General features: G+C 40.7%; 1 protein-coding gene across 1 annotated transcript in view; it reads right to left on the reverse strand.

Moving 5' to 3' along the window:
* The window catches only part of PALS1 (protein associated with LIN7 1, MAGUK p55 family member), an 87,465-nt gene that overhangs the window by 38,967 nt on the left and 25,188 nt on the right, over positions 1-23,310 (reverse strand). Inside the window, exons 2-4 of the mRNA XM_084848825.1 lie at positions 22,176-22,259; positions 13,727-14,245; positions 724-932 (exon numbers count right to left, since the gene is read on the reverse strand). Coding sequence (XP_084704951.1) covers positions 724-932; positions 13,727-14,129 — 612 coding nt within the window. The 5' untranslated portion in view covers positions 14,130-14,245; positions 22,176-22,259. The remainder of the gene's footprint in view (positions 1-723; positions 933-13,726; positions 14,246-22,175; positions 22,260-23,310) is intronic.

The raw sequence follows: 23,310 nt of genomic DNA on the forward strand, positions 1-23,310 counted from the left end.
TCGTTTTAGGGCCTCCACTAAGAAGTGCTAAATCTCCCTTGCATAAGCGGCAGGTCCCACTCATGCAACGGAATAGGCAGGGTGGAAGGGGATTGGCGGGGGGGGGGGGGTAAGTGCCCTGCTGAATACTGCACCAGGAACCCTCTGTCTGGAAGCACCCTATGGCATTCTGTCATGTTTAAATATTGGTTGGAATCCCATGAGCCACTTTAAGCTCACCCAGAAGCTTGCACATGTCCAGTGGTATTATTTTACTGTTTCTTTGAACAGATTACCATATCATACATCACACTATGCTTTGGAAATGACCTTAAAGTCAAAAGCTATTTGACTTGTGACACAGTAGTCTGCTGCTTAAGGAACACAAGCCCAATGTCTCCTTGAACATGCAGCACTAGTCAGGCGACCCTTTGGATCTTAGTCACTACTGAATTGCATGCAAAGAACGAAGCCTGAAGGAGGAAGTTTGCAAGGATCAGTTCACTTCAATTAAGATACTGAATATTAATGTTATCTGCCATCTTAAATTCTTAAAGATACAAAAGCTAGCATTCAGATTCTAAAGTTATTTTCTTCCGGAGAAGGAAAAACAGATAGTTATTTAGGTTATGCATTGGGGGGTTTTCTACCTTTTTATTTTAATGGCATACCTATGATTGGAAGTTTGGAATAAGCAGACTACTAGTAGTTTAATTATTAGATAGGAATCTACACAATACACACCTCTTGTGCAAGCTCTTGTGCATTGGAGATAAGTGGGTATGGAGGACTTGCTTTGTTCATATGCACGGTAACAGCATTGTGTATCTTAAAAGCATTTTGAAAGTCGGTGTTTTGCACAAGCTGTAAAATTAGCGCAACTTCCTCTTGACTTTGCGGATCTACCAGAGTGTGCTGGACATGCTTAAGAGAAGACAGCAGCTCATCAACTTCTGAAAAAGAAATAGCATTAGTTATCCTGGATCTACTAGATATATGTGACAAGCATCAGCAATCAAAACTGACTACATCAACAGTGATTAATACAGAATTGTTTATTATTTCCTGCACTAATGAAAGCCACACTCTGAAGAGTTGATCATGGCATAAAAGAAACAGCAAGCCTTTACAGAAAACTCCTCTAACAAATGGTTAGACAAAGAATAAAAATTCCTCCTTACAATTGTTTTGGTAAACAAAATCTAACTCTTTGGTAAACCACAGTTAACAGTGAAATACAACTGTTCAACAAAATATTTGTTCTACACATTTTTAGCATATTCAGGTCAAGCCATAATTAAATCCCAACATTTGCACTGGAGGATCATTAGTTTATTAGCCACGTATTGCTTAGTGTTTCTGTTGCCAGTCTGTCTCAAACTTTTGGAAGTTGCCCCCCTACCTTCTTGAGCTCCCAAATTTAGCATGAATAAGCTGTTACACAGGAATATGGGCAGATGATCTTGCACACAGCTGCACCAACATGTTTGGATCTGTGGACTGCACAGTAAATCCCACTGGTATTAGAGGAATTGATCAGGATCTCTGAGTCCTTTCTAAAGCTACATACATATATAAGAACAAAGCAGTAGTTCTTTCTGAACTTACTGAGATGTCAGGGCAGCAAGAGCGCAGTCACACCATAAATCCAGTGTGGATCATTGAGGATCCATTGTCAAGGAACATTCAGTCTATGCAGGTCTCAGTGTGGAAGGCAGGGAGAGACAGTACTTGCCTCAGGATCCTTCTATCCCTTTCTGGAACTTCATGCCACCCCTTTGGGGCGGCACACACTATGTAAGAACCATAACTCTATGCAGAACTGCTCATACTAATGAAATTAATTATTCTGAACATATTCTTAACACCACTGTATTGTACTCAGATGATTAACAAATGAAGGAAAATTATGCACTTCAGCACTCCTGAGCTAAAGTCACAACTCTCTTCTCTGGCTAAAACCCAAAGAATGGAATTAGGGAGGGTGAAGAGGATGAAGCAGAGAATGCTCTATCATTCCACAGCACATCATATATCCTGAAATATGAAAGGAAAAGATAACAGAAGATGAGATCTTAAACTTTCATTCTCCCATTCAAATATAAAAGCTCTTTATCTCACTTCATCACCTTTCAAAAGTACATAGTCTTAGATGTCAAAAGATTGGACTACTATCCTTTAGAGGGGCTTTAAAGTAAGTAATATCTAGAATTAAGTGGGATGCATATGTATCTAAACTAAAACATTTATTGGGAGTCAACAGCAAAGAAGATAACCAAATGACAACCCATATTTTGGGAGTGAATGTGTTGATATATTGAATGTTAACACTGCAGTAACATTTCTGACCCCCTCCTCAAACATACTAGAAATGTTTAATACCTATGGGAGGGCTACACTGCCTCTAGCCTCCTTATCTATTTCCCTCTCCTGAATGATCTCCTAACAACAAAACTCTTGTAACACACTTTTTGACTCCTAGTCTCTCTCTCTCTGCCCCCCCTCCAGGCACACACATTCATTTTAACTCCAGCAGCTCAAAGAATCCAGATTACAGTTCTTGCAAGAGTTAGGTTTACACTTCAGGTGCAGCAGGGCAATCATAGTCTGCCATACAGCAGTCTAAGTTCCATAAAAGCAGGCTGTAAGATGCTAACAGCATGATCCTATGCAAGTCTACTTGGAAGTAAGCCCCAATGAATTTAATGGGACTTGTTCCTAGCCAGGCAAGTGTGTATAGGATTGCAGTTTGAAAGTCCATTTCCCTGTACTCCCACAAACAAGACGAACAGTTTAAGAGGTGTAGGAAAGGTTGAAACGATAAAAGAGCAAAATTATTCCCACTGGTCAGGTACAGTAAAGAGGAACCTATTCCATCTCGGCTTCACAAATTGTTACAAATAAAGCATTACAAGTCTACGTCTAGATTTGATACTTCTGACTTTTAAAAATACAGATATATTACACTAACTCCCATATTATTGACTAAAGTGATTCATCATGGTTATGCAATCTCCACACCCAGCACCTCATGAAGTGCAAGGGGCTGCTGCCAGAAGTAAAATGTTGCACACCCTCCCCCCCATGCTTGGGCAGGGGCACTTGTGCATATGTGCGTGCATGTACACACACACACACCGTACGTCTGTATCCCAGCCAATGCTTTGTCAAAAGGTGGCCTGCTCACAATAAAGCAAGGTTTCTTCTCAATAATATAGATCTGTTAAATGACAAAGGCTATTTTCCTACCTGGTACTCCTTTTATTTTCTGTTAGGAGCTAAGCTGCATCAGCAACAGGGAAGATATTCAATGTGCATACCACTCAAAAGATTGCAGAGAATAAAAACAAAATGTAACTGTAGGGGAGGATTCCTTTTCAGGGTGACAGGAAAGCAGATTAGAAGGAAGGAAAGGAAACTGTTTTGAGTCACATTAAATAAATATTACAAGCGGCATCTCTGAAGAACAGGACAGGCTGAACTACATTCTTGTTTTGGGACAACCCAGCCAATTAGCAAAATAAAGGCTCATTTTCTTTTGGAACCTCAGTATCAAAGGCAATGCATGGTATGATTCAAATATGACATATCCTACATGTAGGTATATGTTCAAGTAAAACTCGGCAGGGAGAAAACAGCTGCTTTTTCTTGGTTTTTGTTTGTCACCCAAAATTCCAGCTATAGCCTACTTGCATCTTGAAGAGAAATCACAAAGACAAATAAAAAAGACTGTTCTCTGTGAACAGGTATTATTTAGAATGTAGATTCACTTTTACTAATCATTGAGCAATACACATGAAGTGTTTCATTCATTCATGTAGGATTTTTGAGGTAACATAGTTGTGTGACAAATTAGTGAAGGAAGAAGCAATGTCAGTGAAGTACCACATCCATAGGTACATCAGCAATTATGTATTGCTTCTTTCCAAAGAACCAAGAAAGAAAAATAGTACAGGATGTTTACCACATCCATATGTCTTAACAGAATTTGACAGCTTTCAGAACAAGCCAGAATTTTGTTTTAAAATCCAGCAAAACTGTCAAATCCTCAACTGATGAATCCAGAAAGCAGAAAAATAGGGTGTGCTTATAAAAAAAAAGGAAGCTTTCAGAAAAGACTTATTATAACACAGTTCTTAAGTACTCATTTTCTTCCACTTCTTAAATATCATTTAAGTATTTCAATATACACAAGCTGAATTAGGGTTCCTCATAAATACCACTGTTTCTAAGGCTGAAAAGTTTAGATTTAATTCACAAAAATAGCACATAAATATGGGTATTTCCTGCAAATGTTCAATGCCCATGAACTAGTATTTACCCTTGTTTTTGTAGGTACATCCTTCTATCTCTAATGCAGGAAGAAGGCAACAATGCATGACATTTCAGTCTTGCTTTATTGCACTGCAAACTGCTGGTATGGGACACTGGAAGATAGCCAGAGTCCAAAAAAATCAAAACAATTAATGGCTGAGCTTTCAGCTCATCAAACTCTAGTGGTCAGGTGATAACATATGAAAGAAAACATTTCTTCCGCAAATGGGAGGTAGAGCTTTTCAGATTGTAATGATACACATAGTATTTGACTCTATCTCAACCCCAAAACATTTGTTTAGAGGCTCTCTCCTGCCCCCATCCCCAGACACACACACTCCCAAATCTGGATCACCTTAACCAAATGGGTCTAACAATTTCTTGATGGTCCACTGAAATCTATTACTGCATAAATATGCATAGAATTGGGCTGTAATATAATTCTAGCTAAGAGTTGCTAGTGGCATCCCAGTTTTTTGTTATGATTGCTTTACACTATAATTGTTTCAAAACAAATCACAAGAAGGCTTTTAACTTTAGGACACCTAATTGTATTAAGGCCAAGCACTTTGTGTAATGTCAATAAAGCACAATATGGCAGTGATCTGTAAAGGTAACTTAAGTTGTAGAGGGTAGTCATGCCAGACTTTGATACAGGTGTGTTCTTGTGTTGGAAACCCAGGATCCACTGGGGATTAGGGATGTCACAGAAATCCACAACAGACCAAATGAGTATGGATTTTCATGAATCCGACTCACAAATTCTGCAGCAGCCCAGACTTTCCTCTGTCGGGCAGATTCTGAGGACTGGCTCTCTAACTTTCCCAAATTTTGCACAGATGTCATCGTAGAAAAATACATAACACCTTTTTTTAAATGGCAAAAAATGTGCATTTGCTTCATAGGCTAAAGTGTGAAAATGAGCATTTGGGGGGGATTTGCACATATTCATACATGCAGAATTGCACAAATGCGCATTTGCACAAATTCAGAAACAAAAAAAAATCCGATTCTGTCGATGGGCAGACTACAAAATGAAAGGTGCTTGACACTCTGGGAAATACAGACGGGACGGATTTTACACAATCTGTACATCCCTACTGGGGATTCCACTGGTACAGTAGATAGTGTACATTGTACTGGTGTAAATTATGTAGAATCTGTGGCTGAGTTGTATAAGGAAGTGGTCATCCAGATTTACAGTTCGCATATGCTAATGTCTGCATTTTCAGGGACCATCTGAATTTTTCTTGCTTTAAAGTCAGCCAAGACTATTCCTCCCTGATGCAGGATACAAAGTGGGATTTATGCACTGGCTTGAAAAAAAAGGCTGTGTTGGTAAACAGGGACAGACACAACATTGTTGTCAAGGTTCAACAGTTAAGCTTCTGAAGGTAGAAAGATCTCTACCCCCATATAATCTCTGTTATGGGGAAATGGGCACAGACTTGTTAGTTTCTTTCTACTTCACAAGATGTGATCTTAAATACTTGCATTAAACAAAAGCAAACAGTGGAGGGGGTGGTGGTGGCTGATAATAAGCAGGATCACAAGAGACATAGGGGAAGAATGTAACCCTTTCCTCCATTGCTGTGGCCCTGAGGAAAATCCCTCCTCTGAAGGCGATATCTGCATTAAAGGGAAATCCTGCATTGGGCTAAAGATTTGGCCCAGAACCAAGAGAATTCCAGACCTCTGGGACTATGTTTTATCTATCTGTCAAAGACCTTGTTCACAATACAGAGGGCCAAACTACAAATGCCCCCAAACCAGCCTCCATATTGCAGCTGAAACAACTTTAGAATGGCTTGTGACACTATAGCAGCCAGATGGAGTTGGTTTCAAGCAGGGCTGGAGGTGAAACAAGAGCTTCAGTAGAAGATAGCCCCTAATCATTCTCTAATGTGTAAATGCTGCACACATTATTGTATTTTGAAAACTCTGTGGCAGCAAAGCACCACCTCTTCTCCATTGCCGATGTATCTATAAAGTACCATCTGGCAGAGGTTTCCTAGTGAGTGAAAGGGATGAGAATGGGCTGTCTCTCCCCAAGATTGAGGGTGCAATCCTATGTGGAGAGGCGGCCACCTCCGAACTTGGAGGCGACTGCCTATCCAATGCATGATGGGAGCAGTGTGGAGGGGATTGTCTCCTCTGTGCTCCAGCTGCCCTGCATTCGTGGCTAGATGGCCGATTTCAGCTGTCTAGATGCAGGACATCGCAGTGTGGGGTGGGTAGGTTGGACGATGCATAGGAAACATCATACCAGCACTTATGCACTCCCCACCCCCAGGACCACCCCTTTTTGCCTCGCTCCATGCTGCTCTTACTTGCGCGGAGCCTAGGGATGATCTGTACCACCTACGAGACAGCAGGGGAGGGGGCAGGGAGGCGGTTCTCCAGGAACCGACCAATCCTATGGTCGTCAAGGCACTGACTAGCGGCCACAGAATTGCGCCCTAAGCCATCCTATACCTTTGATGGCTTTCACATATACTAATCCTCCCTGCATGACATTTTAACTTACACGGACAGAATACTGTCATGAGTGAAAACTGTAATGCAGAATGCAGCCCATGTATAAACATTCTGTAGCTTTTTCCATTTGAAACTATGAAAAATGAAGTTTGTGGGAACAGTTTAAGGGATATGGCTACCCTTGAAAGACTAGGTCTGCAGCCTGGGGGTCATCTTAGACTCCCAGCTGTCTATGGAGGCTCAGGTGTCAGCTGTGAGCCAGACAGCGCTATACTAACCCCATCTGATACGGCGGCTGTGCCCCTACCTTCCCGACCATCTGCTCCCATCGGTAGTACATTTATTTGTTTGTTTATTTATTTATTTCTATACCGCCCAATAGCCGGAGCTCTCTACATGCCCTGGTCTCCTCTCATCTGGACTACTGTAATGCGCTCTACGTGAGGTTACCCTTGAAGACGGTTTGGAAGCTGCAGCTGGTGCAGAACACGGCGGCTCGCCTGATTAAAGGCAGCGTGATCACATCACTCCGGTGCTGAAGGAGTTGCACTGGTTACCAGTTGTTTCCGGGCCAAATTCAAGGTGTAGGTTTTGACCTTTAAAACCCTATACGGTTTCGGCCCAGCCTATCTCAAGGAGTGCCTCCAGCAACACCAGATGGGCCGCTCAACAAGATCAGCCTCGGATGGCCTTCTCTCTGTCCCATCAGCCAGGACAGCTAGTGTCTGTAGTCCCATCAGCCAGGCTGGTGAGGACGAGGGAGAGGGCCTTTTCTGTGGTGGCCCCTACTCTGTAGAACTCCCTCCCTAGGGAACTCCACCATGCCCCCTCTTTAATGAGCTTCCACCACGCACTGAAAACTTGGTTATTCAGGCAGGCATTTGGGGTGGGTTAGGGTATTTTTAAATAATGTTTTAATGTGTAATTTTATTGTTTTAAATTGTATTGTTGTACATCACCCAGAGTGGCCAGGTGACCGGCCAGATGGGCGATTAAGAAATCTAAATAAATAAATAAATAAATAAATAAATGCTTAGACAGAAACAGACTTCAGCTACAAAAAGCAGAACTATGAGATAGAAATAATTAAATATTAAATTTGGTCTGGTTACTGGTCTGCAAAAACGAAGTCATGACTGAAACATGTTTTTCAAGTCACTTCTCTCATTTAGTATCATAGCTACATATTCTGACTGCTTGCTTAAGACACATTTATGAAAATCAAATACAGCCAATACCTTTAGAAGGTAATAAATATGTCAACAATAAGACTAATACAGATAATAACAGTAACTAAACTGACAAGTTGAAATGTTATTCTGTAGCTAGCAAATTATTTGCTGCAAATTTGTTTATGTGAACCACCCAGAGAGCTTCGGCTATTGGGTGGTAAAGAAATGTAATAAATAAGTAAGTAAGTGAGTAAGTAAGTGAGTAAGTAAGTAACAAACAAAAAAACAAAGGCAGCTGTCTACTCTGCTGTAATGAACTATACTGGATGTAACCGTTATACTTCAGATGTTACACTAAACTATACATGAAGAAAGCTTAATCATAGTTTTAATGTAACACTGTTCCAGGTTCAAGTTACTCCATTATATATTCTCTCTCTAACTCTCTCTCTGGGTTGTTGTTGTTGTTGTTGTTGTTTTTAACTTTCTAGTTAGTCAGCATTCTGTGCTCACTGAGCATTCTCAGTTCTCACTGCGCTACTTTTTCTATCATCCTTTTTTCTATAGTCTTTCTACATCAACAAACCCAGGCCTGCTGATAGCTCCCTTTTGAGGTAGATAGTGCTATTTTGGCTGCACAAGGACCAGCACTCAGAGAAATGAGTTCACTATTAGTATATTGGGTTCTAAACTATGATGTCCACAAACCATGGTTTTGATGTGATTGCTGAACTGAGTCACCAAATCACAGAATCATAGACTAGTAGGGTTAGAAGGGGCCTATAAGACTGTTGAGTCCAACCCCTTGATCAATGCAGGAATCCAAGTCAAAGCATCCCTTGCAGATGGCTGTCCAGCTTCATCTTGAATGCCTCCAGTGTGGGAGAGCCCACCACCTCCCTAGGGAATTGGTTCCATTGTCGTACTGCTCTAACAGTCAGGAAGTTTTTCCTGATGTTCTGCCGGAATCTGGCTTCCTGTCACTTGAGCCCATTATTCCGTGTCCTGCATTCTGGGATGATCGAGAAGAGAGCCTGGCCTTCCTCTCTGTGACAGCCTTTCAAGTACCCGAAGAGCACTATCATATCTCCCCTCAGTCTTCTCTTCTCAAGGCTAAACATACCCAGTTCCTTCAGTCTCTCCTCATAGGGCTTTGTTTCCAGTCTCCTGATCATCTTTGTTGCCCTCCTCTGAACCCTCTCCAGCTTGTCTGCATCACTCTTAAAGTGTAGCACCCAGAACTGGACACAGTACTCCAGATGAGGCCTAACCAGTGCTGAGTAGAGGGGAACTAGTACTTCCCGGGATTTGGAAGCTATGCTTCAATTAATGCAGCCCAAAAGAGCATCGCCTTTTTTTGCAGCCACATCACATTGTTGGCTCATATTCAGCTTGTGATCTACAACAGTTCCAAGATCCTTCTCGCTTGTAGTGTTGTTGAGCCAAGTATCCCTCATCTTGTAACTGTGCATTTGGTTTCTTTTTCCTAGGTGCAGAACTTGGCATTTATCCCTATTAAATGTCATTCTGTTGTTTTCTGCCCAGCACTCCAGTCAATCAAGATCACTTTGAATTTTGTTTTTGTCTTCCAAGGTATTAGCTATCCCACCCAATTTTGTGTCATCTGCAAATCTGATCAGCATTCCCTGCACCTCCTCCTCCAAGTCATTAATAAAAATGTTGAAGAGTTCACCAAGTTCTTAATGTATACAAACCTTTCAGTCTGAGAGTATAGCAGCAAGGAAAATATTCTTGACTTTATTCCATTTTTATGTTCCATTTGCTTTACAATACTTAATTTATAACAAGAATCCCATAAGGTTATAATTATATTCACAGACAAGATGCCCATCTATATATTGCTTTAGCTTGGGTCAGGCTATGGAAGAAGAGTGCCAGTCTTTGTGGTGCCATAGGGCTATTTTTAATTTCACAAGTACCCTCCCTGGTACTACGCCCACTACCCTTTTCAGGGGCGGACAGTACTGTTGCCAACTTCTGCACTGTATATGTGCATATGTGTGTGTATGTCTCAGTGATGTGGGGTGTGAAATTTTCCAGTGCTTTATTAATCCACAGAACATTTTCCATTTCACAAGTTTATTAGTAACAATGAATGGATGCCAATTGCAAATACAGTATTAGGCAAATATTAGACAGTGTCTGGTGGGAAATAGCATTGTTTAGTTCCCTGGCTCAGAGCTCCTAGACAGCACTCCGCGCTGGGAGCCAGGAAACTGCACTCCCCTCCTCCTCCCCCTCATAGCTGGCTTGCAAAATGGAGAATGAAGATGGAGAAAAGGTAGTGTTCCTGGGGGCGAGGAGGGGAGGAGATTGAGGACGTGGGGCTACGAGGTATCCCCAGTCTCCCTCAGCCTCCTTCCCTCCCCCTCCCCGAACCCTGTGCTAGACAGGCTAAATTGCCCATCTAGCTAAAATGCAGAGCAGGAGGTGCAAGGGTCCTTCTGTTCTGCATTGGATACTCGTAAGCCTCCAAGTTTGGAGGCTTACGGGTACCCAGGGCGTATCCCATAGGACTGTGCCCTAAGTGTGCTTTAAGTTCCCTCCTCCAATATTTCAGGTCAAATACTTGTGATGTATTAGGACAAAGAAATAACACAGGGGTACTTTTTTTTTTTTAGCTTTGTTGTTTACTAAATACAAGTATAATAAGCATGCTAAAATAGATCAGTCTAGGCATCAGAAAATTTTCCAATGCAAATTGAAAATGTTCCAATGCAAGTTACTCTATGCAAATTACTCTAATTTAGATAAGAAATTTTTCTGGAAAACCTGTGTGTGTGTATATACATACACACAGAGTTTTTTTGCATACCTTAGAACTGGAATAATAGGTTTGTCACTTTGTTCTCAAAAATCCCAGTACCTAAAGCTCTGTAAAATGCTTTTTCTCCAAGCAGACCCCCCCGAAGTAGTTCCTCTTCAATTAGTTTACCCCCAAATAACTTCCTACCCAGATACTTCTCCAAAATTATTCCCCTTTATTACCCTATTCAGCATTACCTGTCAAATGACCTTTAAAGAAATTCCTCCCAAATTAATGTATTCCCCTAAATCAGGGGTGGGCAACATGAAGCCTGTGGGCAACACATGGCCCTCCATGGTCATATGTGCAACCCCATGTTCCCCCTGCCGCTGCCCTATCACTGCCACTGAAAGTACCACTCTGGCTCCTGCCAGCCCACCAAATAGTTGTTTGGCAGGCTGGTGGGAAACTTATGTTGTGTGGAAAGAGGCTGCGTGAAGAGTCTTCCCCACATGGCCTCTTTCTCTAGAGAACCGGGCTCCTGCCAGCCTGCTGAACAGCTGTTTGGTGGGCTGTGGGAACTCAGTGCAGCCAGGAAAACGAGGAGTTATCCCTGCATGCCCTCTTTCCCTGGAATATGCTGCAATGAGGGTGAGCTTAAAGCCTCCTCCCCATCCCAGTGATACTGCTCAAGATCCCTGGTATGGTGCGGGGGGGGGGGGAGGGAGTTAAAGCCTCTCCACCATCCCAGTGATCTGCAGTAGTATTTGTGGACATGCCAATAGTAGTACAGCTCTCAACCTGAGGGATTTTGCCCACTCTTGCCCTACCTACAAGGTGGTATGAGGGCTTAAAAAAATTGTTTGCATACTTTTTAGTCACTTTAAAATCCAAGCCTTAGCATACAATGTAATTTGCTTTACATACAACATGCATAACATTACACTCCTCTGAGACTTAATGCAAGGGACTGGAGTGCAAATGCCCCTCTCCAAAAATCAACAGCTCCACCAATGGCACTGTATTAAGCATCTAAAAACAAGAAATGCTCCACAAAACTCTCTCCCTTCTCTGCCTATCCATCCATTCCCTCCCTGCCTCCATCTTACATGAGAAAAAGTAGTGAGAGAAATCTGATGAAAGAATACTTTAATCACTACAATGGCCTCCATACTGGGGCACATGGCTCATTGTGGGGGTTAGGAAGGCCAAGAGAAGCCCAGCAATTGGGGCGGGGGGATGGAGAAAGACACACAAACAGGCAGACAAGGAAGAAAGAAAGGATGTGGAAAAGCCCCCCTGAAGGCAAACATACCTTGTTGTCTTGTGACACAAGCAACAATGCAGTAAGGAGGAAGGCAAAATAAAGAGGTGCATGTGGAGCACTGCTTCACTGGGTCTTTTGCTTAAGTATCCCTGACTCCACACTTCCTTCTCACCTTATTTCTCAAGGTGCTTAGCAGATTCCACATGCCCTCCACCCCGATAGATATCCAACCATACCCCACCTCCTCTTCATTCTGGTCGGTTGGAGGAACACAGGAATGGGCTTCCCGCTTGAAGAGTATGGCCCAGAGGCATTCTCAGGAAATGAAGATGGGACCTGGAAGTCAGCATTTGCTTTGCAGTGTTCCCGGGCTGCCTGTTAAAGCTAAATGAAAGAGATAGGAACCCCACTGCTGCTGCTGCTGAGTAAGCTTGGGCCGTGGGAGCAAGAGAAACATGAGGCGGGGCTATTGTATAGGTGGCAAGAGTGGTGGAGAGAAAGTGAGGCAGGGATCTGTGAGGATCAGGTTGACAGTTTGGTGGTAATCAGCTTAGTCACAAGATGTCCAAATGGGGCCTATGGCATAAAACATTCCCACTTTCCATGTGCCCTGTTCCCCAGCAAAATCACTGGGTTTTTGGTGGCAGAGGCCACTTCTGGCAGTCGCAGGACATGGGTACAACCCATGGAGGGTTCCAGAGGGAGTAACTCAACCCCCCTACCCCCCCCCCCAGGCCCTGAATTTGCCTACCTGAGGCTTAAGTAGTCTTAAGATGTGCCTCCTGGTACATCTGTAAGCACAATTCAAAGTGCTTTCTTTTCAAGCCCTACATGACTTGGGATGCCGATACCTGCAGGATTACTTATTCCCACATCAGCCTTAAAGGGGAGGGGCCGTAGCTTAGTGGTAGGGCAGAAGGTCCCAAGTTCAATCCCCAGCATCTCCAGACAGGGATAGGAAAGAATCCTGCCTGAAACCATGGAGAGCAGCTGCCAGTCAGTGTAGACAATACTGGGATAGATGGACCAAGGGTTTGACTCCGTATAAGGCAGCTTCCTATGTTCCTAACCTGTCTATGCACTAAAATCAGCTTCAGAATCCTTCATCCAGGTACCCCCACCAGCTGCAGCAGGTGGTGACTACAGAGGAGAGGGCCTTCGCCACTGTGGTGCCCCACCTCTGGACTGCTCTCCCCAAGGGGGCTCGATTGGTTCTACTCATGTCTTTCCAGCACTAAACAGATACCTTTTAAAAAAAAATTCCTAGGCTTTGTAATCTTCTGTGATATTGTTTTCTGCTGATGTTTTAGGCTTGTGTTGTTTTACCTGTTCTGATGTTTTGATTTTACTGTTTTGGTGGAATTGCAATTGTTAGCTATTCTGTATGTTTTACCAGTCTGCATACAATAACCTCCATATGCAGCATCACTGACAAGAAGTCACCATCCCCACCAGTTGCCATGTCAGAGACTGCCATAACAATCTACACTAAGGCAGCGATGTTCATGTATCATATTCTTCAGACTCAGTGTAAATGGGAATGAAGCAGCCTTTATCACAATAATTATTCAGGTTGTTTTAAACTGTAAGAGGGATAATTCTATTTTCAGATCAACAGCAACTAGAGTGCAAATTTCCCTCGTTATATATAGCTATTCTCTTGAAAGTCTAACAAACTAAATATCGTTTTAGGAGCTGTAAAATAGTATTTTATATACAAGTTTCATTTCACTTGCAATCTATACATACCTAGGATTTTCACAGCACAATGTGGGCTCTCCAGAATAACTCCTTCTCCAGTTTCAAACATAGGGTTGTCTATTCCAGTTTTGGGAGGAATTTGAGCTAGCTTCTTCAGACGTATAGAAGAATTAAGGTCCAGTTCCTGTTTCTTTCCCTCTTCTTCCCGTCTTCGCCTCAGGTCCTCTTGCTGTTGTCGAATCCGCTCAAGTTGAGCACTCTGCCGTAATGGCATCATCCTGGTGCCCAGATCACTAGGGCAATCAACAGCCATCTCTCTGTGCTTCTGAGGCTCCTCAAGAGGTGAAAGATCCACATTTTTTGTTTCACTGTCAGAATCTTCTGTCACATGTCCATTCATATGAGAGGTTGTCATTGTTTTGTGTAGTAAGCTGTACCACTTGTCAGACATAAACTTTATTATAAGGCCTATTTTCTTGATGGTACCACTTAAAATCCATTATAGTGTCACGCAATTCTTCTTATGCATTACCAGACCAGATGAAAAGACATATTCAGCAAGAAAATCTGAGAAAAAGTATTAAAAATAGTAGAGTTAATGTGGAAAAACTAATCCCTATACCTCTTACCACTATATTCATTTTTATCAATACATTTAGCAGGAATACTCAGGCACACTGAGATTTCTATATTCCCCCTCTGAGGGTAAAAGCTGGTTGCTGTTTAGTGGGGCAAACCAGACTAAAATCTGAAGCCTTGCTCTACGTGCCGGTACAAATAATTAGATCAGCAGAGGAAGAGAACCACCCAGCCTCAGCCTGAACAACTGTTGATCTGTGCAACCCATGCAGACCTAGAAGTGCCCAGGCCTGCATATGCAATAGACTAGTGTGCATGAGCATACACATAGTGCACCTGTACTTGGATGAGTAATTAACTAGTAATTTGTTTTTGGAGGATTTATTTCACAGGACAGTTAATTGGCCTTACTTCCATTACATAAGTCCTTGCTTCAGGAATCCTTGCAGTTACCTCATTTTTCTCCAAGTTTTCAAGACTCAACTTTTCTGGAACTACCCTTGCTCCAGCTTAAGTGTTCCTCTACTGCAAACCGACACTCCTGTAATCCATCTCCACTAATGATCAGTTCCTGATCTCTTTCCTCAGTTGTCATTGTTACTCAAGATAGTAAGAAAAGAGATCAGATTTAAAAAATTAAGGATGGAATCCTATGAATGCTTAGTTGGCTGGGGATGCTGGGAGCTGCAAAACTTTTTTTCAGTCTAAATATGGATAGGATTGTGCCCTAAGATGCTATGTGCCATCTTAATAGCAAACAGCTTTGAAAATCATGGTTCTGCATGGACTATAAATGGGAATTTTTCCTCTTCACTCTGTACTAGGAGTTTCTAATTTTAAATATTTTGAAAATATCAATGTGCTCTATGGAATAAACATCAATCAGAATATGTTCCATATTATGCTACAGGATGTGTTTGTTTTTTAAACTTATTTTATTGCTGACTGAGCTGGCTTAATCATTTCATTAATACATAATGGCTGTCAAGGACAGATTGACCATGACATCACTGCAATATATCATGCTTAATAAAACAAGTTTCTGTTTACACTGGTCAATTCCTTTTACTCCCAGCTACTTAAACTTAATCATAGAATCTGAAGGAGTGTTTTGTTTATGAAACCTTGTTTGGCCATAGTATATTTTCTTTACTACTGATTACTAGGTATAATTTTTTTTATTACGAGATGAAAATTTAGCTTGCTACTCATGTATTAGAACATAAAAATTACTTTGTTGGATCATACTAAAAGGGTCCATCTAGTCCAGCCTTCCTTCTACAATATGGCTAGCCACAGGCAGGACATGAAGGTGATGGCTATTACCTGCATTTCGCCCCAAATCTGGCAGAGGTATACTGCTGCTAGACATGGATATTCCATTTTGCTATCATGGCTAATAGCCATTGATAGACATATCTTCTATGAATTTGCCTAACCCCCTTTTTAAAACTATCTAAGCTCAGGGCCATCAATGTATGCTGTAAATTCATAAGAAGCAAATAGGTTTTTGTCTTCAAAGCGTTCTTCACAGCATCCACTGAAACTACGGCCAATGTTTAGCTGTAGTAGCAACAGCTGTAGTTACCCTTGTAGTATGATATAGCCAGGATTTTATCAGCAAGCATCACTTTCAACAGTAACTATGCCCACACTGCATGACAGATTTGTATCACACAGTCTAAGAGTAAAGTTTGCCATTAAAAATGGGGGGGATAGTGGGCTACATCCAACATTATGTAAGTGGACTTCCTCTTGCACAACAAAAACTTCCCTTCCCATCCTCATAACAGCAGCCATGCTGGATCAGACCAAAGACTTATCCAGTCCTGCAGTCTGTTCCCAGAGTAGCTAACTAGCTGCCCACAAGCAGGACATGAGTGCAACACAACCCTCCCTCTTATGTTCCCAGCAACTGGCATACACAGACATACTGCCGCTGATACTGGAGGTAATGTATAACCATCATGACTAATAGAGGCTGATAGTCCCAACCCTCTGCAACAAATTTGGGGGTGTACAGAGGAGAGGGGAAATTTGATCCACCAGCAATGTTCATTCTACTGGCAGAAGGACACCACTGGATACAACCCTATATCAATAGGAACAGCTTTGCCCTCTTTTTTTATATATATAATTTTTTATTTTTAAAAAAGAAAAAGAAAAAACACAACAGCAACACAACAACAATACACATACACTAAAATATCTCTCAAGATTATAAGATATCTACCTTTGGCTCCCCTTACACAACAAATGCTTGAGAAGACTCTTACGAGTCCCCTGGACTGCAAGGAGGTCAAAGCAGTTCATCCTAAAGGAAATCAACCCTGACTGCTCATTGGAAGGACAGATACTGAAGCTGAAGCTCAAACATTTTGGCCACCTAATGCGAAGTGAAAACTCCCTGGAAAAGACCCTGATGCTGGGAAAGATTGAAAGCAAAAGGAGAAGGGGACAGCAGAGGATGAGATGGCTAGATGGCATCACCGATGCAATGAATATGGACTTGATCACACTCCGGGAGAGAGCGCAAGACAGGAAGGCCTGGCGTGCTATGGTCCATGGGGTCACGAAGAGTCGGACATGACTGAATGACTGAACAACAACAACAACAACAAATTCTCTAGTTCTTATCTTAGTTGTATATCATACATTGAGTTCACAGACATTATCTCCTTTCTCCTAATTTTAATGAGAGAAAGAGAATCAACAATCTCAAAGTTCAAAATCCACATACATAGATATCATTTTTCTCTATTTCTTGCACAAATTCTATAAAACGTTTCCATTCTAACATAAATTTAGTTGTTGACCCTTCTTTAATTATAATAGTAAGTTTTGCAATCTCTGCCAGTTCCATCATTTTCATGATCCATTCGCTCACATTCTACTGTTTCATTCTTCCACTTTCGTGCATACAATAACCTTGCAGCTGTTATCATGTAGAGAAAGAGGGTTCCCCCCTTCTCTTTTACATGTTTATCTGTTAGTCTCAATAAAAAAGTTTCTGGCTTTAGTTCTATAGTAGTCTTTAGTATTCTTTGAGCTTAAGACTGTATTCGTTTCCAAAATGTTTTAGCTTTTTTACAAGTTCACCATAAATGATAAAACGTTCCTTCTTGGTCTTCACATTTCCAACATTTTCCAGAAACACCTTTATACATTTTAGACAATTTAGATGGTGACATATACCAACTATACATCATCTTATAAAAATTCTCTTTAAGACTTGTACATAAAGTAAATTTTAAATCTTTTCCCCACATATTTCCCCATTCTTCCATTGGTGTATTATGACCAACATTTTGTGCCCATTTTATCATACAATCTTTTACTTGTTCATCCTCTGTCTCATACCTTAACAGTAATTTATACAGTTTAGCAATAACATGTTCATCATTTGTCCACAGTGCTGTTTCAAACGCAGATTCTGTTTGTTCAAATCCACCATTTTTCTCATCTATTTTAAACCTTTATTTAATTTGCAAATATGAAAACACTGACATACATGACCTTCTTCCAATAAGCTTTCCCTTGATTTTAACTTATATTCCCCTTGTGACAGTTCCAGTAAATCATTATATCTTACCCATTTATGCGTGCTATCAAATTCTCTTCTATGCATTGCTTCTTGTGAAGATATCCTACGTGATATTTTTTGATAGAACCTTAATTTATATTTATTCCAAATTCTTAATACAGCCCTTCTTATATAGTGGTTATTAAAATCTACATTCACTTTTGTTTTATCGTACCACAAATAACCATGCCACCTGTATCTCAATTCATGTCCTTCTAGTTCTAAAAGTCTTCTATTTTTCAACGTCACCCATTCCTTCATCCACATCAAGCAACAGGCAGAAAAATAGGTTTTAAAATCTGGTAATCACAAGCCACCTCTTTCCTTTGCATCTTGTGAAATTTTTATTTTCACTCTTGGTTTTTTTGCTTGCCATATGAACTTCGTTATATCTCTCTGCCACTGCTTAAAAGGTAAATCCAATGTAATAATGGGTATCATTTGAAACAAAAACAACATTCTAGGTAATACATTCATTTTGATTGTTGCAATTCTTCCCAAAAGTGACAGTTGTAATTTTTCCCATTTTAATAGGTCTTGTTTAATTTCATTCCACACTTTAACATAGTTATTTTGAAAAAGCATACAATTCATATTTGTCAAAAGGACTTCCAAATATTTTACTTTCTTTTCAATTTGGAAGCCAGTCTTATCCATCAACTTTTTTTTTCTTGAACATTCATATTCTTTGTTAAAATTTTTGTTTTCTGTTTATTAACTTTGAACCTTGCCACTGCTCCGAATTCTTTTAATTTTTTCATTAAAATTTCAATTCCCTTTAAAGGTTCTTCCAACATAAACGCCAAGTCATCTGCAAAAGCCCTCAGCTTATATTTCTCCTTTTTAAATCTTTATTCCTGTAATTCGATCCTCTTGTCTTATATCTCTATTCAATAATTCTAAAACCGATATAAAAAGTAGCGGTGACAATGGGCAACCTTGTCTTGTTCCTCTTTATATCTTACAAGGTTTAGTCAAATCCCCATTTATAATTATTTGAAACTTTTGATCACTATATACCAATTTCACCGATTTTATAAGCTTTGCCCTCTTTTGAAGGCAACCTCTGTCGATGTTATTTAATGTTACAACTGGTATTCATGTTACAACTGCCATTCCCCATGTCAATGAAATCTCGATAGCTTGTATTTTTTTGAAAAAATATTCAAGACAGCCTTCACTGAATAATTCTGCTCAAAATGATATTCATCAGAGAGAAGTTTTCCATTACTATTTAGATAATTGAAAAGTTAATGAAAAGCCTGCTCCTTGTCAAGCCTCTAAGTATCCCTAAAGCTCTATAAATGAAAGCATCTCAAGACTTCACAGGCAGAGATAAAACTTGCAGTTTGTAGAATGTTAAGCCTAAAAGACTTAAGCCATTACAGGGTAATCGCTCACGAGAAAAAGGAATTTCATGTTGCTTCCTAGAAGTGTTTTAAATATTTCCCCCCAAGCATTGTACAGGCAAGATAATAAAATATGCTTATAGTAATAGAAACTGCATGTTCCTGTTGTATTAACACCCATTTATACAACTGAATATGTACATGGCAGCCCAGATGAGAGACCACAATTAAATACTGCATGCCTCTGAAACATGTAGAAAGATCCTTGACAGAATGAAAGCAGCATCACATACATAATTGTGAACTGCTCAGAGAGGCTTGGCTATTGGGCAGTATAAACATGTAATAAAGAAATAAAATATGCAGCACTTGTCCACTTCCAGTGTCAGACTCTAAAACAGTCTTCCCAACCTGGTGCTTTCCAAATGTTTCAGACTACAATTCCCAGAATTCCTGACCACTGCTCATGCTGGCTGGGGCTGATGGGAGCTGAAGTCCAAAACATCTGGAGGGCACCAGGCTGGGGAAGGCTCTAAAACCACTCAACTGATCTGCACATACAAATGTTATTCAAAAGCCACTGCATACTGCCAGAAATAGAGGGGTATATTTACACAAAACATTATTCAATGTCCTTGGATTTCAAATTTTAAGGTATCTTAGCACTTAGTCACCTGGTTTGAGGCAGTCTTCTCTTTCTGCCCCATTGTAATGTAATTGTGCAGCACAAACTCTGACCTTTCTGGTACCAGGGTTGCTGCTATAGGGCAGCCCTGGATCTTTAGACATACTTTTTGAAAGAAGTGAACAAGGAATAGTTCGTATTAAAATAAAATGTTTCAGCATTAAATTTGTATCGTGCATTGCAAGACAAGAGAACTCAGCCATTAAATGCCTATCTCTTACATTTATCATATCGTTCACACTATATTGGCCATTAGGAACAAGCATTACAACATGAGGTTCTCAGAAATCACCACCGCAACACTGATTTGGTTCACACGCAACACCAAACTATGGTTTGGCACTACAAAAGCAAGCCTTGTGCTCATGCACTCCCTTCTCCCCTCATGCACTTTACTTAGTTTCCTGTTTTGTGGTGAACCATGGTTTGCTATTTCATCTGAACGGAAAAACTAGGATTTTCACTTGCCCTGCAAACCCTGTTTTACAGTCCTGGTTTTCAGGGCAAGCACAAGCCAAGTAGTAACTAATTAAGCAAAGCATTCACTGACTGGAAAGAGGGAGAGAAGAGTGTGCAACCACAGAGCTAATTCCTGCACCATGGTTTGGTGAACTAACCTTTAACAATTCAGCAGCTGCCGCCACCAAGTAGTGAAATATAACATTTCCACAAATTTGTACATGCAGGTTTGAATGACAGAACAGCAAGGCTCAACTACCACTGTTGCTTTGGAAACTGAACACACCACTGACAATTATGTAACATTAAATGTTGACCCATCATTTAAACATAGTAATAATTTGTCAGTGAAACTATCAAGCAAAGTTTTTATTGCTGTCACCTACAGGTCCCATATAAAAATTGAGGTTAGGACTGCCTAATTATAGTACCCAATACTTACACTTTCATTTATGAACAGACTTCAGATCCAGGCTATTATGTTTTCAACTTTTGATACCAGACTTGTGCTCAGTTGAGTTTTGCTGGCACTGACAGAAGGGTCATGGTTGCGATTTTCACGAATTCCCCCTTCCTACTGCAACTCTGTACCCCTTGAAAAGTTGCTACAGAGGGCTGGCTGGGGGACCCCTCAGAACAGAACTGGCAGCTGCAGAAGGAATGGGGTTATCAGCAAAAACCACCTTTGCCCCCTTCAGTGGGAAGCCTCCACTGGATCCTTGTTCCTTCCACAAATGGAAGAAGCCCTTCATTTGTGGAGGAGCACATCTGGATCCCACTATTCTCAGAAACAGAAACCTTCAAAAAGAGCACTATAGTCCTCTTTTCCTTCATCATTTTATGTTAAAAAAAGCTTGTACAGATTGTTGGGTTCCACAGAGCTTGTCAAAACTAGAAAATGCACTGCCTTAGACTTTCTGGATCTCTTAAATATCTGGATATTATTTAGACAGACGCATATATTACAAAGTTTCAATGGAGGTTTATTTTTAAGATCCTGAAAAAAGGCAATAGTTTAATTGTAACCTCTCACATGAAGTTAGCAAACAAGGTATTTCAATGTACTGTTTAAAATACAAGGTGATCATTAAAGTTTTTTTTACATATAAAATTTGGAAAGATGAAATATAATATAAATCAAAGTGAAATGGCTTCAAATCAAGTTCAAAGGTCATAATAAAGATTCAGCTTTACATTTTATTTCAACAGGCCATCAGTTCTTATTCTTGAAAGAAAAGCAACAGTACTTTATCTGTGAAAGACAAGCTAGCTTTGGTGTTTTGTAATCAAATCTAATATTTGATGGAAGCAGGAGGAAGATGATGCCAAAAGTCCCAAATCAGATCCCTTGCTTGTTGTCAGTCTCATCAATTTAGTCAGGACAACTTTATTCTGAGACTAAAGTTTGAGCTGATTAATCACACCAGTTAGCCAATGTTCATATCCCTATTAGGGATTCTCTCACTAGCTATTATCAACTTTTGTGTTCAAAATCACATCATAATTTCTAATAAAAAAATTAAATATTCAGTTAGAAAGAAATGACACTAACGGACCTCAAATTAGTATACATGTGGATTACGGAAGGAATTTCAGCTATTGCAGCATTTGCTACCCATATACAATTACGGTACCAGCACTGAGTAGATACTGAAACAGTGGAATGTGGTTTCATTCCGTTAACTTCTTCTCTTATGCCTCCCCACCATTGGGCAGCAGCTGGAACTTCTCATTTATACCAGATTAGCATTCCATTGGCACTCTCTAGAGCTGAATGTTTGTTCCCATAGCAACAGCTTTGCCAGCTAGCATGCAACTCATGAAAAGAAAAGAAAAACTTACATCATGAAATCACACCCAGTCTTTCTTCTGTCTTCTCAGATGCTTCTCCTATGATTTTAGGTAACAACGATTAGCCTCTTAAGCCTGTTAATCAGAAAATTAGATAATTACTCATATGCAAGCTGTACGGCATCTTCCTACTAGCTGTATCCAGCTCAGTTGGCAGATGGCTAAAGCTTCCTAGTAAGTAGTAGTAATGATGCCAAAACCTCTAAAGAACAGCACGTAAACTATCTGCTCCATTTACGTCAGTCATTTTGAGAGCACTTAAACACTGGATGACTCGGGTGAAAATTCACTTTATGCAGTGGGCATAAAAATAGATTCCATTCATAATATTAATTATATGGTTGAGTTAGACTAATGCTGTGTCCACACTAGTAAACCTTGAAGAGTGGATTGCTTAAAAGTTTAGTTATTTGTCACTGTCCACCTACCCCACCTCCAGAACAGATGTTCCTAACATTCATTTCCTATAAATCTTATGCAAAAATAGGGGACAAAATAAAGCTATCCAGCTACAGAACAATCCATCTCTTCCCAGCTAATGCCACCAATTGTCCAGCCTGGAGGAGATCAGGCATCAGTTCCAAAGCACAGGCAGAATGACCATTTCACAATCACTTTTTAGAAAATATAACAGAGTTTTAGGTGTCACATATAAATACTGTCAAACCCATTTTTCAATTAGAGCTAAAGAACTATATGATGTGTTTCATGAGCACAATGGGCCTTCCAAACTTCCTCCATGCTATCCCCTCATGCCCTTCGAAAAGCTGGTTGAGGGATCACCTAGAGTGCTGTGTGATAAGAATTGACAACACCTCTCTGTATAGAACCAAAAGGCACGTCAGATCCAAACCAGTCTTCTTTCCAACACAGTGACCTGGTTCGCACAACACAACAGCCAACTATTGCTTACCCATGGGGGCTGCTGCGTTGTGGCATGGTGCCCAGCTTGCCCAGGTGGCAGGAGTGGTTTGAGGATTAGACAGCCCTCAAATACCCCAAAACCAACCCATGGGTTCACGTGACACAACAAGTCATGGCAAGGTAGGCGCCCAATGGGCACCACACAAAAATGGCACCTGTGGGCATCTGGCATAATACATCAGCCCCACAGGTAAATTAAGAC

The sequence above is a fragment of the Heloderma suspectum genome, chromosome 1, assembly GCF_057233095.1.
Source record: "Heloderma suspectum isolate Gila_16-S chromosome 1, 16-S_ref, whole genome shotgun sequence".
Taxonomy (NCBI): domain Eukaryota; kingdom Metazoa; phylum Chordata; class Lepidosauria; order Squamata; family Helodermatidae; genus Heloderma; species Heloderma suspectum.